Source organism: Strigops habroptila, chromosome 2 (assembly GCF_004027225.2).
Source record: "Strigops habroptila isolate Jane chromosome 2, bStrHab1.2.pri, whole genome shotgun sequence".
Lineage (NCBI taxonomy): Eukaryota > Metazoa > Chordata > Aves > Psittaciformes > Psittacidae > Strigops > Strigops habroptila.
In genome coordinates this window covers 47,947,566-47,963,400 of record NC_044278.2, presented here as the reverse complement: position 1 = coordinate 47,963,400, position 15,835 = coordinate 47,947,566, and the positions used below count along the sequence as shown (strand labels likewise).

The 15,835-nt window shown below is 37.6% G+C and overlaps 1 protein-coding gene across 4 annotated transcripts in view; it reads left to right on the top strand.

Moving 5' to 3' along the window:
- FRMPD4 (FERM and PDZ domain containing 4) overlaps positions 1–15,835 on the top strand; it is a 298,110-nt gene that overhangs the window by 269,840 nt on the left and 12,435 nt on the right. For all 4 annotated transcript variants that reach the window (XM_030474900.1, XM_030474891.1, XM_030474884.1 and 1 more), the window contains 6 exons: positions 5,753–5,857; positions 7,053–7,160; positions 10,279–10,410; positions 12,490–12,609; positions 13,303–13,439; positions 14,649–14,775. In XM_030474900.1, coding sequence (XP_030330760.1) covers positions 5,753–5,857; positions 7,053–7,160; positions 10,279–10,410; positions 12,490–12,609; positions 13,303–13,439; positions 14,649–14,775 — 729 coding nt within the window. The remainder of the gene's footprint in view (positions 1–5,752; positions 5,858–7,052; positions 7,161–10,278; positions 10,411–12,489; positions 12,610–13,302; positions 13,440–14,648; positions 14,776–15,835) is intronic.

The window sequence follows — 15,835 nt, the reverse complement described above, 5'->3', positions numbered from 1 at the left end:
CTGAGATCTGTGTCAATTTTGCTGTGCATAAGTTCTGCAATGGGAAAAGGATAAGATCTTTTTCGGTTTTGAAAGAGATGCTTCTTGTTATAACAGTTATATGCCTGAGACAAAATGTTTGCAGAAAAACTACGATAAATAACACTTATTTATGGATTGTAATGATTGTGGCAACAATCTTATTGAGAGTCTCCCAGTATTTTTCATGCTGCTTTGCTTTCTGGAGTTGTATAATAGCAGCAACTACCATATCTAGACTTGTGGTTGTAAAGAAGGATATAAAAAAGAAAGAGGGCCATCACAAAGACTTCAAAATCTAAACCAAAAAAGACTACTGAGGTGTAGTTTAAGAAATCATTTGGAAGTCAGACATGAGCATTTTGAACCAGATTATTTTTGATTGCTTGAAGTTCTGAAGTTTGTGTAGAAATTACAGCTTTTTTATTTAACGTGTATATTTTTTACAGTCATCTTGAGGACCTTTTCCACTGTGTAACTTCCACATCAGCTTTTTGGCATGGTCAGTTCCATACACAGCTTTAATCCTACACAGGACGTGATCACGGTGTGGTTAGTGACAAACTTGCCATCACGGGGTTGCCTCCTGAAAGGGCTGGCTTGTCCATGGCCACTGTTCAACTCATCTTTGCTGTTTGAAGCAGACTCTTCTCATGTCAGACCTGTGCTGCACAGCCTTTCTTGTTCAGTTTGTGTGTAATGCAAATCTCAGTGAGCACTGCTGCTCCTGAGCTTTCTTCCTGGAGGCCTAAGAAGGCTGTATGCATTTTTCCAAGAAAGACTGTGAGAAAATTCAGCATGAACTTCCATGTTAATTGTTTCAGTAAAGTGGAAAAGAGCCCCTCTGCCCTTCACCCTGTCCATCATTTTCTCCTTGTAGTTCTCTCTTTTCTCCCCTCCTCTCCAGGGGCCATTAGGTCTCTTTTCCGTCTTCCTTAGCCCTTTCTCCCATCTCATGTACATTATTATTCATATAGTACTTCATGGTACTACTAGCCTGGGTTTGTATGGTGTGAAGATTCCCAAAGGTCCTCATCCTTGAAGAGCTGTAGGGCTAGAAGTACTATGGCATGTCTGATCTCTTGTACTTTTCTGCACTTGATTAAGAGCAGTCACCTCTCTATGAGAGGTAATCAGGAATGTAAAGGAGTAATCCATGAACACAAAGGCCTGAACTTTGGAGAGGCAGGATCTCAAAAGGCTAGGGGAGGGGGTTTTATGGAAGACCTCCACATTTAATAAACACAGAGACAGATTGCCCAGGCCCATCTAGTCACAAGATGAGCTGCATGTCCACATGTGCCACAGTGTCTGAAGCTGACCTGTGGTTTCACTTATGGTTTTGGGGACAATAACAGTAAACCAGGCTGTCATTGACTATGGATGAAATGGATTGGATTTTCTCAGTGCCTACATTAAAGTAAGGTTTTGCTGTTCCCCATCTTACACATACATGTTATACACATATGGGACCAATCATCAGACTGTGGGTACCATCTAAAAATAGTAAAATATAAATAATGCAAAGAGTAAAATATAATTGTCTATGATAGGTCACCAACTTTCAAGAGAGAACCCAAATCTCACCACTATTTCAGCAATTAAATTTGTGCCAAGAATTTAACAAAGAAATACTCCTGATGATGACCTGTCAGTGCTCTATGGTTATTACAAGTTACTGTACAGTAAAACTTCTCCATATTATTTCTTCTGTGTCCCTACTTTCTCTTCTACAACGCTCTTGTGAGCCAGTGTAGTTGTTTCAGCCTCTCTCACACCTATGAATGGCAGTATTTAGTTTGCCTTTGGGCATTATGTACTGTTACACTTAATAAATTTAATTCTTTCTCTTATTCATGTATTATTTGCTTGCTAAATTTTGTCTCATATAATTGCCTTTAGGGATGGACCAAAAAGTGAACACATTTTTGCAGTCATGCAATTTTTCCTTATTTCCTAACATAATATTTCATATTAAACTAATGACTGATTTTAAGTAACAGGCTTGAAATTGATTGCATATATACAATCTGTGACTATTTAAAACTGTGGTATTTCTGATGATTTTTACACTTATTGTCACAGAGTAGGTTTTCTTTTCACCTTATGATTGTGCCACACTGCTGTCTTGTTTAATTTCTTTATGGTAGCTCAGTACTACGCTAATGCTCTTCTAAATGCTTAATCCTTCTTTTTCTTGAGCATGAGTAAAGGTTTTGTTGTTGCAGCGCCTCTACCGGCAAGAGCACTCAAAGGGACTTTTGCCCCTTTCTGTCAAAATGTAGGATATTGTTTCTATGATCTGTCAAAAAATGACCTGCTGTAATGCTGCTGACAAAAGTGGGATCTAATTTTGAAAAGTCCAGAAAATGAGAAAAATACAGCATTTCTCATGTTTTGACCCTGCTGATGTGATGCCCATTGATTACACTCCCTAGTAAGTAGGGTTCAAAGGAGAGTCTCAATCTTCACTATCATTTCCTCCAAGCAAACATCTATGCAATACTTCCTTTCTCTTGTTAGCAATTTCTCCAGGTAGTGTTGAAATGATCAGCTGAATTTTTACTGAATTCTGTATAAAAAAGTAAATATTATTTAAGATCCTGATAAATTTCAACTTTTGACAGGAAACAGTGCTTACATCACACAGTGTGAAGTTTGTGGTTTTGAAATAATTCTACTCCTTGTTAAAATGTGTCCCCTCAATTTGCAACAGTCACTCTAATTAAGCTGTTTTTATCTGTGACAATGCAAATACTTTACTTGCAGTGAAAAAAGTTCTACATCAGCGTAAACACCTACTGCTTAAGGTCATTAACTGAGACTTCCATTTGGCTAAAAGACAGAGTATCAGAAACGAATGGATCTGGCACTCTGAGAATCGTTAATTGCTAGCATTCTTCGCCTACAAACCTGAAGACATTAAAATAGAATAGAGCAGCACATCATTTTGCTGATGCTTTGTTAGACAAGCAAGTTTAAACAATCAAATCCAACTGTTTTCCTAGGTATTTTCCACACTCTTTTGGAACACTTCCTTTCTTAATGAGAAAATGTCAAGTGCCAAGTTGATGCAGAGGTAGGAGCAATGATACTGTGCAGTTAAATGCAAAAGCTGTGCTACTATTCAAATGTTTAACCACTAGAGAATGTTCCCCCAAATACCTGGCACAGCTGTTCTAGTTTTTCTTACACCCTTGCTTTATAGTTTGAAGCTTTTTAGACAGCAATCTGCTTCCAGGCTCATCCAGGATCGGAGTCCTGACCACGTTGCCACAGCAGACATGGGAAGGGAGGGAAGCCCCATGTTTTATGGCAGACCATGGTGTGCTTCCTTTGCTATGCAATATGTACATTAAACCCCATGTTCCGGTGGGAATCTTGGGAACTCATGTATGTCCAAATCATTCAGTTGTGTTGGACTCTGCTATCACATTTTTGCAACAACATAATTTGTTTATGCCCCCCACAGGTGACTTTTGAGGTCATAGAAAGGAAAAGAGAGAGGTTGTAGAGAGGTTGTAGAGTGCAACAGAGCCATTCAGCAGTTTGCCAGATTTGCTGTATAGGAATAACCTTGCCGGAATCTAGAAAAAAATTTGGTAGTCTGCCTGTAAAGCAAGGCCAGACTGGTGACTCATTGGCAATCATGGAATAGGAGCAAGCAACTGTAAAAAGCCTCTTCCAGCAAGAAGAGTAGGTGAAAGCCACCCTTTTCCCCTTTCTCCTTGCAAGGGAGAGGCAGTAGCCTACTGCTATAGCTGTGCTCCCTGTGGCAGTGGGAATCAACAAGTTGTAGTCCATTACTTGGATGCCATATAGACTATCCCCCTTACACACTGCAGAAAAGGACTATGTGGAGAGGAGGGGTATTAGAAAAGGCATGTGTAGAATTGTTATATTAATCTTACTGTTCTGGTATACTGTGCCTTTCTAGGCATTCATCTCTAGAGTACAATATGTAAGCATGCTTCTTCAGTGTTTCCATGTTGTCCCTTCTTGCTGAAGAAGCATTTTGGGTCCTCCATCCTGAGACATCAACTTTTTTTTTTTTTTTAACATTTTTTCTTTCTTTTCGGTGGTTCTTTCAAATCTGCGTTCTTCAGCACTGGCTTTGGAAGCTGAGCTTAGTTTGATCATGGTACTGAATTTTCTGTCGTTTACTGTTACCGATTAAAAAGGTGTATGGTCATAGCTGCTAGAGAAGAGGTAAGAAAGAATGAACTGTAAAAGTGAAGAAGCATTTATTTTTATTTCTTGGTTCTGTTTTGTGCTCCAGGAATTATCGGATGGCTCTAATATTTCCTGGGAGAATGTGGCATCTTTCATTCCTGTTCACTGGTTGATACTGAGCCTGTGGTAACAGTTGCCATGTTTTTGACGTGATAATAAATCAGTGGCATACAGAAACAAGCTAGAGACTTCTTCCTCCTAGTAACTACAAAAAGGCTTCTGCATCAGCAAAAGAAAAATAACCTTTAAGGCAGTTTCAGAAATGACAAGAGCACGTGGCTTTGGACTACTCCATGACTCCTGCAGATTGTTAGTTGAGTCAAAATTTGAGTGACAGTGACAAGAGTTTCCGTGTTTACGAGCTGTCATGCCGCATTGCTAATAGGAAATTATTCCTGGATCATTATAACTGATGTCTGCACTTATTTCTCAGTGACAAACCAACATGCCTTAGTCTTTTCAGTATCCAAAACTGGTAGGGCTACTTCTCAGGAGTTAGAATACGATTCTGAAGATCTTAATTCACATTATACCAAAACAAATGGACCAAAACCTGGCCCGAAAAAGCCCACTGATTTTTCAGCCACAGCCAGAATTTCTTCCGTTGCCCAGTATCATGGTTATGGAGTTAGGCAATGCCAGAAGCACTGTGTTTGTAACTGACTTGAAAATAAAACTACCTTGCTTCTGCTGCTGAAAATGGAAATACCACTAATGGTGAATATTTAATTTTTTACTAAAAAGGGGTTGTTAGTCAAACTCCTCAAATGGAGAGAGAAATTTTTTTCCAAGGGCTGAACACTTGATCACAGGTGAGTCCATTGAATAATGTAGTAGGCAAAAGTCAGTCAGGTCCCAGAAGAAAACTAGGAATGTTTCTAGACTTCTAATTCATGAAGTCCCACAAAGTGTCTAATCTATTGAAGGCAAGCCTTGCAGAGGGTATATGAAGGGGGTATGTTCAGTGGAAACTTGCTGGCATGCTGCACATGCCTTTTGGTGCTTCTAACCTGTGGTTTGAAGTGAGTTAATATATTGAGAATGCCACTGCACTTGAAGAACTCTCAGACACTTCTTTGGCAAAAGCTGTGTGTGTGTCTATATCTAGTGGATCACGGATTATCAAAAATTATCCATTCAGTGTTTGAAGGGTCACTGGCTGGTCACTGGTCGTTGTCTGTTCATGCAAACAGTTTGGTTGACAGCAGTCGTTGGGGAAGCACTGCCAGGAATTTGTATGTACACTGAGAGCCCTTCTCATCACTCCAGTCTGACAGTGGGACAGCTTTCAGTATGTGGAGTATGCATCAGTGGTTCCTTATATGGGTATACATATGTATTGTCTCAGGAAGCATTATGGTTTGACTGTATTTCCGTTCTTCGGTGTGCAGTGCTGCTGTGTACATGGAGCTGCCAGTGTGAGAAACAGGGGAATAACTGAAAAAGGAAAGGTTTGAACTTGAAACTATGTGATATATTTTGTCATCATTTTTCCTTCCAGTCTCCTAAATCAGCTTTTATTAGTGCTGCAAAAAAGGCAAGATTGAAGTCCAATCCTGTCAAAGTGCGCTTCTCGGAAGAAGTGATTATCAATGGCCAGGTGTCGGTGAGTATTCAACTGTTTAAACTCAGGAAGGACTGAGCATTTCATCCAAAGGTACACCACAAGACTGGAAAGTGAGGGAATTGTATTGTAGGAACAACAGTGATAGGCTTGCAAAGGGAAAGAGTTTTCTGTTTCAGAAGATGTGTTTTTAAAGTCCACTGAGCCCATAATATTGTTAAAAAAATTGTCCCTTCTTAAAATAAAATTAAAATGCTAGTGAATGCATTTTGTGGTGATAGCACATCTATGTCTGTCTTTATAGTCTTGATAACGCTTGCTTGGTTTCTTTTTGAGAGTAATTTCGTAGTGGGAAAACCCATAAACTCAAGAGAAGTAGCATGTCAGGAAAACAGATTAACATTACCTTACAGACCTATTTAAAATTAGTTTTTTATCTATTTGAACTTGTTGTTTCCAGCCCTCAGGCAAAGTCATCCTTCCTTTGAGAGGCACTGAACTCCTCCTTAAACATGAACTCCTGGCTCATTTTCATAATTTGCCAGAACACTGTTCCACACCGATATCTTTATCCAGCTATCTTCAAAATATAAATTGATACTGCATTTTGTTAAAAGCAATAAAGCAGTTTCTGCTTTTTTTAAAAACAAACAAACAACAAAGAAAAACAAGAAAGCTTTGTTTTCCTTCCTTTTCCTGGTTTATTTTACTATCCTTGTTATAAATTGTCGCAATTAAGTAGCAATGTTATATATTACTCTTCTTAAATGATGACAGATATTAGCATTTAATATCCAGCTATAAAGAGAATGTAAAATATCTTGATTGTAATTCTTAATAATGAATCTGCAGTTCCTGTTTTGTTGGTTGAAGACACTGAATAGCTCACAATATTCAGAGAAGCAGTAATCTTTTTTTCTGTTTTATTTTAAATGGTTCAGCTTTAGAGGCAGCATTTATTGTCAGTGAGATAGAACTTAGGGAAAGAAAATAATCGAAGCCAGACATAAAATGTATGTGAATAGTTCTATTTTTTCTGGGAAAGAGACCTATAGAGTACAGCTGTAATGAGCATGAGTAGACAGTTGCAGGGCATTGCTAATTCTGCTCTCAGTTTGAGCCAACAAACACCTTTTCAGTTGTTACCTATCTGTCTGAATGATGTAATTTTTTACAGAACAACATTTAGATTTCCCTTGTTACATGTTGTAATCTGATTCACTGATTTGCTTGGCAGGAAACAGTTAAGGACAATTCACTTCTTTTCATGCCAAATGTTCTGAAGGTGTATCTTGAAAATGGACAAACGAAATCTTTCCGTTTTGATTGCAGCACTTCCATAAAGGTAGGCTAGATATACCTTGGTGTGCAATGCCAAGAATGCCAGTTAACTCTTTTCAAGACCTTCAGTAATTATAATTTGCTTGGAATGCTTTAAGAACAAAATTATTAGTATGTTCATGGGGCTGGACTCATAGTTCAGAAATAATGAGGGTTCGGTCCATTTCTCTGCTGCTAAAAACATATTGTATTGTCAATGAAGAAGTAGAAGTGATCATTTTAATGTGCCTGGAATGCAATTAAAATTGTGTGGTTCTATCGTTTTGATATGCTGCCAAGTACTAGCATGATTTGTCAGCAAAAGTCAGGAACTAAGAAAATTAAGATGTTAGTTGCTAATTGAATATCACCTGGCTTGTTATCCAGTGAACTTGTGATGGGATATTACAGGGTTATGCTGGTGATAAATTGCTAGTCTCAGTGTAATGCCCTCTGTGCTTTCTATAGCACATTTCACACACAGAGAAAAAGAGGCAAAGGCCTGGCACACAACTGAGGCTGCTAGGGAGTGGTTGCGGTGCTATTCATTGTAGGGTCCTAAACTAGAGACTTTATTGGTGTCTGTGAGTGCCTTGGAGCATTAACCAGCATAAGCAGCGCTGTTGGGCATGCTGCTAGTCTCTCTAGCATTTTTGTTTGGGTGAGCTATTTTTAACAAAGATTGGTTACCAGATCTAGTTCACTGCCCAGTAGCATGCATGCTTGGGACACTGGGACAAGAGAGGTGCAAGGGTGGGAATGATCAGTGAAGGCTGAGGATGCAACTTCCAGCTGGACTGCCAGCTTTTGCTGGTTTTAGGGGATTGTAAAGCTATAAATATTTGAAGAAAGGCTGATTTTGTGCTCACTGTGATTCAGCAGTATGCTCAATCAGTTAGAATAGCAAGGAGAGTGATTTAGTACATTAAACAAGAGGAAATTTATTCCAGTCTCAAGGGAAAACAGATATTGAAGTTACATTTAAAAATGGGCTGCAATATCTGTTTATAATTCGTATAGATGGCTTAGGCATAAATTGAGTGCAGGTAATGGATACAGGCTTCCATTCTACAGCCATGGGATACTGAATTCCTTCAGTCTGTTTGATGATTTGGTTGGGTGAAGAAACAGGAGACATGCTTCATGTGGATAGCAAGGTCTCCACACCCTTCTGAGGCCAATAAGCTCACTTTCCACTGTTTTCTTTTATGAGCATAAAAGCAACCAACCTGTTCCAGGACACTTTGCCACTGAAGGCCAGTCATTGGCCATTACATTACTTTCGTTTTCAGTAGTTCTGACATGGGTGTGTCAGGTACTGTAAGACCATGTATCTTTGAAGTCATTTGCAAAGATACCCATGTGGGCTCAGCAACCTAGCTGTGTTGATGTTGTAAGCCTGCTTTGACCTTAGTCATTCTGACTATTTGTAGGAATAATTTCCTTTGCATCTAATTCAGGGAATTATATATCCTGTAGCCTGCACAGCTGTATATTACATATTCTTGCATGTATGTGTGGGTATATTCCTCACTGTGGATGGGTAGGTGTGGGAAGTGTGCTTCTTTTCTTAAACTGAGGTGAAGTAGATGTGCCGCAGTTGAGTCAAGGCAAATGCAGATTTTTTCCACCGCTAGCAGTCCAGTAACTCATCACTTAACAACGAGGGTGCAACCAGTGCCTTACCTGCAGTCCTTGCTTTCCTTATTGCTGGAAGGTAGCACCTGGGCTGACTAAGTTACTGAACAAGAGTATAGGCTAGCAAAAAACATGACAGCTAACTGAAAACGATGGCATCATTGCCCCCTCTTAAAAGCTTACATTTAATATTATGTCTTTCATGTTACTGTTATGCCTCTTGCCTTTGAGCATAGAGCATAAATAAAAGTAGATTTAATGTGTATACAATAAATTCCCCATTAGTCAGAATACTATAATATTAACCTCCATTATTCGGAGTGGTTTCTTGCAATCCGTTAGTGCTGTCTTAAATTCTTTATGTTGTACACAGTTGTTCCCATCCTCCTCCATATATTTTTCATCCTTCCACCAATTTGGTGTTGATTTTCCATAAACACACTGTAATTGATCAATCAATCTTCCTAAATTATGTTAAAACACTTGGGTTACTATTTGTTACGATCTCCTCATAAGTCCTATCCATCTGGATACTTGCGTATACCTACCAATCTTTTGTATGGGTAGAAATGATTCACTCTTTTCCCCAGCATAATGTGAAACTATTTTTAGATGATGGATTATTATAGATTTCATTTTCCTACTACATTCACTAAACCAAAAGATACTTTACCAGGTTATATTGTCTTTGCATATATTTAGTTTGCAAAACTTGATATGAAAGTAACATGGGGAGTGGTTGGATGGTTTTGTGAGACAGTTTGTTTAGCTGTTATTTTAGAAACAATTGTTCTTAAATTATCAGTTATTATTAAACATAAACCAATGTGGCAAAAAAAAAAAAAAGTCTCTAAAAATGGGGTTTATACTATAAATTAACATGGTCCCTGAATTTAGAGCTTTTGTTCTGCACAGGTATCATCGTCATTGACTTTTCTGTCAACATTTAAAATGCAAGAAGTGGGCTTCAAGAAAAACCCTTGCCATAGAACAAATAAAGGCTTTTTTTGTTTGTTTGTTTGGTTTTGTTTGTTTGGTTTTTTGTTTGTTGTTGTTGTTGAACATATACATTTGGTTTGTACTGCTTGGTGGCCCTGCCCCAACAGAAGGTAAAGAGATTAGTGGCAAGACTCTCTTCTTTGCTGATGGAAAGGTTTTATTTCCAAGGAGTCAGAGAGATATGATTTAAGGCTACACGAGTATAATTTGCATGTTAAACTGCACAGGAAGTTGTCTGTACACAGCAGTTCCATGTATATACTTCTCATGTGCATATCTTATACCATCTCAGGGGTGTTTGAATAAAAAGTCACTGATTTTTCACTGGGCGAATGTGTGTGATGTCCTGTGTACTTGTACAGAACAGGCACAAAACACAACCGTCTTCTCCTTTAACATCTGGGCTTCCACCCTGTGCTGGGTACATGCAGGGTGCATGGCAGTGGAGAACTGGGTCCCAAGCACTTCATGGATTTAAGCACATTTATAAATCCTTTATTAATTAGGATGTCATCTTAACACTCCAAGAAAAGCTTTCCATCAAGTGTATTGAACATTTTTCCCTGATGCTGGAGCAGAGGATTGAAGGATCTGGAACGAAACTCCTTTTGCTACATGAACAGGAGACTCTAACTCAGGTTTGTGTAATGACATGTGAAAGCAGATATTAATGAAATGTGTTAATCAGTATATTATCCATCTTTTTCATTACTCAAGTGATTTAACTGGAAGATTTATAGTTTGATGGAAATACCAAATAAGAATGGTATTCAGACATAGTTGTAAGAATCAGATTCTCACAGAAAACAATTATTTTTCTATTATATAGGCATCATATTTCATTGCTTCATTTGGCCATTAAAAAGTTTATAAAAGATCAGAGTGAAAGCTGGAAAAGAGTTATCAAGCCTTTTTCACATTGTATGTGGCCCACCTAGTAAACATTCTCAACAGCTAGAAAACCTGTCATAACAATTCTGATAACCACAGTCTGCCCAAATTCCTGTAAAAAACTTATTTTGATCTTTGCTTCCTATCTGATTATGTAGATGTGTATCTGGGTGACAGGGAGTAATACTCCTGATGAAGCCAAGTTTGTCTTGTTTATACAGTGATACGTCATGTCACTTCAGTGATGATGAATTGTGACCTACAAAATGCTGGTGTGACTTTCTCCCTTCTTCCTTAGATTAGGGAGGCGTAACTAGAGGTAAAGTTGCTTCAAGGTTCCCAGCAGAGGACCCTGATTTTAGCTGCATCACATTTTGCCAAACTGTTTAGCCTAAAATTTTCCATGATATTTCTGTGTTTCAGTAGAACTTTAGTATTTTTTAAATTTCACCTAAATTTGGGGGAAAAAGAGGAAAAAAAAAAAAGGAAAGGAAAAAAAAAGAAAAAAGAGAGAAATGGATTCTTAAATGGGGAAAAAACTTTTAATTTAAACAACAGGATTCCCTTGATCATATAACTAGTCTGTGCAATAGTATGAAGGAGCTTAGTTTACCATTTTCTAGCATTTTCTAACCTTTAAGCACTTGACTTTGCCGTATTAACATTCTTTTCTTGTGGGTATACCTAGTGATAATATCCAAAGTACTCAATACTAGCTCTCCTGGCCTAGCTGTCTCTCTTTGAAGTAATTGGTAAAATTCTCATTGAAATCAGAAGGATCAGAATAAACTAACACAGTAAGCTTTTGAAAATCCCATCTGGAGCTTTTATGTATACATACAGAGTATGCCTAGATACTTAGAAATAAGGTCAGAGAAAATGTGAGATAAATGTACTTTTAAAAATTGTTAAGGCAAGACAGAGACTTCATTGGAGATTTTTAGAAGTTTTATCAATTAAATATGTTGATTATAAAGTACTCTAACTCTCGAATTGCCTAATTAAATAAACTACATTAATTCTGAGGGTGTCTTCTTTGAAGTTCCTCTAAAATCAGCAGTACTTTAATTTTCCATTATAATATTGCTGCTGACCATGACTTACAATGGTGTTATTGGATTGTTACCCTTTCGTCCAATTATTCATTAGCTGTGTAGTGGTCCCCTGTTAACATACTCAGATTACCGTTTTAAATGATTAACAAAGTTTTGCTGACTAACAGGCAAAACAGTCTTTTTAAATTTTTAATGTATTGGGAGAGATTTGTCTTGGTCAGAAGTCATGGGGTAGATCTCTTAATCCAGAACAACCCAGGAAAAAGACCTAATTTCTCTCAAATTCCCTGGTGAATTAAAACAAGAGAGACAAAGTGAGAATAACTGCCAAGCTGTGCTTCACCTGTGTTATCAGTCAGTCTGAGAAGTAAAATGTGACTTCTCCCTAGAAACCTTCTAGCCCTTCTTATTTATGAGTATTTTGATCCTTCCAAAGCACAACTCAGTTTGTGTTTCACTTGGTTGGTTTTCATTAACGTCTGTTTTCTCTGTCCTTTCACTCTGGTTTTGAATGAGTGAATTGTGTTGCTTTGAGGATGAGTTGTATTGGGCAGTCATGCCTATATGACTCTAGAAGTTTTTCCACAAGATTATATATTTGATGTTCTTATGTAAAGAACTTAATAAGGAACCTGTGGCAAAGCTCTTTGTTGGATAGAATTATTTTTCTTGCTACCTCATGGCTCTGGAGCAGGGTCACATTACCTGAGACTACTGACTGCATTGCTTGACCAGGGTTGCCAAGCTCTAATGATTATTGCGCTGTCCTAGGTGACCCAGAGGCCAAGCTCACATAAGATGAGATGTCTTTTCAGGATTAGCTTTGTCCCAAAGGACCCCATTGATCTTTTAAGAAGAGATCCAGTTGCTTTTGAATATCTCTATGTACAGGTAAGTGAAAGCATGGCCATTGTTAGTGTAAAGGAGAATAAAAAGATAGTTACAATCAGTCTATATATGGGTTTATATCTTCACATAGAAAAGTGTGGCTGCAGTAAATCCTGGGTTTTATTTCAGCTGCATAAAGCCAATGAATGCACTTGGGGAATGTGCAGATCTTTATCATCTGCAAAGTCCCTTTTCTTCATAAGTCGTTCCAAATAGTAATGCTTGATATCTTTCAAAAATATATTTGGCTTTAGAAAAGAGTGAGGCTGAACTAATTGCTAATACTTATTTCTGGTACTGTAATATCAGACAGAAATGATGTCTGAAAAAGGAACTTCCAGTAAAATGGATGAGAAAACTGATGTACAAGCAATGTGACTCTCCTGGATATCTCACCAGGTAGAATCCTGAGTCCAGGTACACTGATACCCTCCCAGCCCTCTTTGTGAAAGAGGATTACTGTTCTCCCCAGGAAGGATGAAGAGAGCTTAAATCAAAATGCTCATGCCTTCTGCTCCTTGGCAGAGGTATCTGTTCTTCAGAAGTGCCCATATCCTGGTGAGAATCTGACATCTCTGAGAGCAACAGTCTTACCTTCAGCATGGTCCTGCTTCTGCGTTTGGGGCTACTCTTCATGCAATGTTAATTAAAATAGATTTTTTTAAGTTGATGCTCCCTCTACTGGTTCTTTGGCAGAGCTGTAACGACGTGGTTCAGGAAAGATTTGGACCAGAACTGAAATATGACATTGCCCTGCGCCTGGCTGCATTACAAATGTATATTGCAACTGTGACCACCAAGCAAACTCAGAAAATCTCTCTCAAATATATAGAGTAAGTTGAGAATGCAGTGTGTTCTTTGAAAGTGAAATATTAGGAGTAACTCATATTCTTTAAGGTTGTTTCTTTAATAAGCCTATATGCATTCACCAATTTTAGGTTCAATCTTTATTGCTGGAATTGATTCAGGTGTGTTAAGAGGTGTAAGTATGGATCTTTTGGTCCATTTACCTTTTGGTCATCTGTTTAGGCACATGAAGTAGCCTATAAATGTAAGTAAGATTAGCTCATTTGCTTTCAATGATTTAATGGTCAAATATAAGTTTATATGGTCTGAATACATTTTATAGTAAGATTCAGATGATTTCTTGGTTCAGAAGACTGTAGCATCTTAGATTCCATCTGTAAGATTTCTTAAATATGGAAGTATATGGAAGGTAGGCACCTGTTTTTATGTTAGACAAAATGTATATGTAACAACAAAGAAAAGCAAATTTTCAAAAAGCAACTGTGTGTACATCTGCTTGGATTAAAAAAAAAAAAAAAACCCACCACCAAAACCCAAAAAAACAATGAAACAAACAAACCCCAAACCCCCAGACGTTTATTCTTGTTACTTGGTTTACTTACATAATCAGAGCACATGTTGCACACTCAATCTTGTAGAGTTTATCCACCTTACTGAAAATCATGTTATATAGTACCTTATGAATGAATCAGCAGAAATAATTACAGGTGAAGAATCTTCTATCAAAAGCGTGCTTCAAGCAGAAAAGAAAATTTGATAAAACAAGAGGGACTGGTTGTTTTTGAGGGGGAAAAAACTCCACAAAATATCAGTGACAAAGACAATGATTGGCTTATTTGCATATTTTAAAAAAAGCCTAGAAAATAAAATTAAATCTGACATTATGTTGTTAAATCTTCTGTGATTTTAATTCTGTGATGGTACTTGCCTGTGTAATTAAGTGGTGTTTAACAACACAGCATAGACTTTAAATATAAAAACTTAAAGCTTCTTCTCTGAATGGCACAATGGAAGAGATGGAAGGGACAGAAGAGATTATACATCATTTTTAAAGCATCTTTTTCATAAGTAATACACAGTTTGAATATAGAAAATAATGTGTTCTTACTAAACTGGACTTGATTAACTCTCCTTATGTTTTCAGGTGTGTTCATTTACTTGGCATCATAGTCACCAGTCTTTAGACAAATAATCATCACAGGAATGTGAAATTAAATATATGCCTTTTATTGCAGAAAAGAATGGGGATTAGAGACTTTTCTTCCATCTGCTGTGCTGCAAAGCATGAAAGAAAAGAACATAAAGAAAGCACTTTCACACCTTGTCAAAGCAAATCAAAACCTAGTTCCTCCGGGTAAAAAGGTATTAAATTTGCATCTTAATGGAGAATATGTTTTAAAGAACAGAAAGGGTGGCGTGTATGGGAAACATTTAAAGTGAATCCTTTGGAGAAACACCTGGCCATTATATTTTCAGAGATTTAACTTTTTATGCTCGGTACAACATGTCCAAGAACAATTAAAAATAATTAATCATACCCTAACTAAACTATCTTCTTATCTTGAGAATGCCAGAAAACTGGTTATTAATACTTCATGTATGCAAAGGATACATATTCTTTAATTTACTTAGTGCTTCCTATTAATGGCAGACTTGTTAGGAAAGTTATTTTTCTTTCTCTGATGCTCTCATCTGAACCACATTAACCTATGGGCCTGACATAAATGCTGTTTTTCAGGATCGTTTTCCATGATGGTGTGGATAGAGGTTTTTTGCTGGCCAAGATCTGACTGCCTAAATGATGGTCCTTACAATAAATGACCCTCCTTGCTGTTGCAAAATTCTTTTCTTAGAATTTAGCTAAGAAATTCTTAGCATTCTTAACATTTCACTTTCACAGCTAAGCTTTCACTTCAGCTGGAAAAAACATGAAGAAGACAATGTCTCTGAGAAATGCCTTTGTTACATGCATACAGCTGAGGCTGGTTTTAGACACCATAATGAGATTTCTTTATTCAAGTCATTTAGTCTCTATGTAGTCAATTGAGAGAAACAGGCACTTCTAGGGAGCGATTCATCCCATCCCACATTAGGAACCAAAAATAGGTCAGATGGCTTGTGTCCTAGAAATGCCGATTTCTCTCCATGGACTATAAAAAGAACTTGAGAGTGACTAGTCGAGACATAAAATGAGTTGAATCCTGCTTCATTACACTTTGTTTCTGAACAGAAAAATGCCAAAACACCTGGTGCCCAAGCTAAGGTTCACTGTAATCAGCAGAAATCCTGCTTGGAGGTTTCAGATCACATCATGACTGTGAACGTAATTTTATGTGTTTGACCTGTGATGGTCATGAAGAAAGGCCACCTTTTTGACTGAAGCACTGCATGTCTCCTGTACTGCTGAAGCTAAAGCTACATA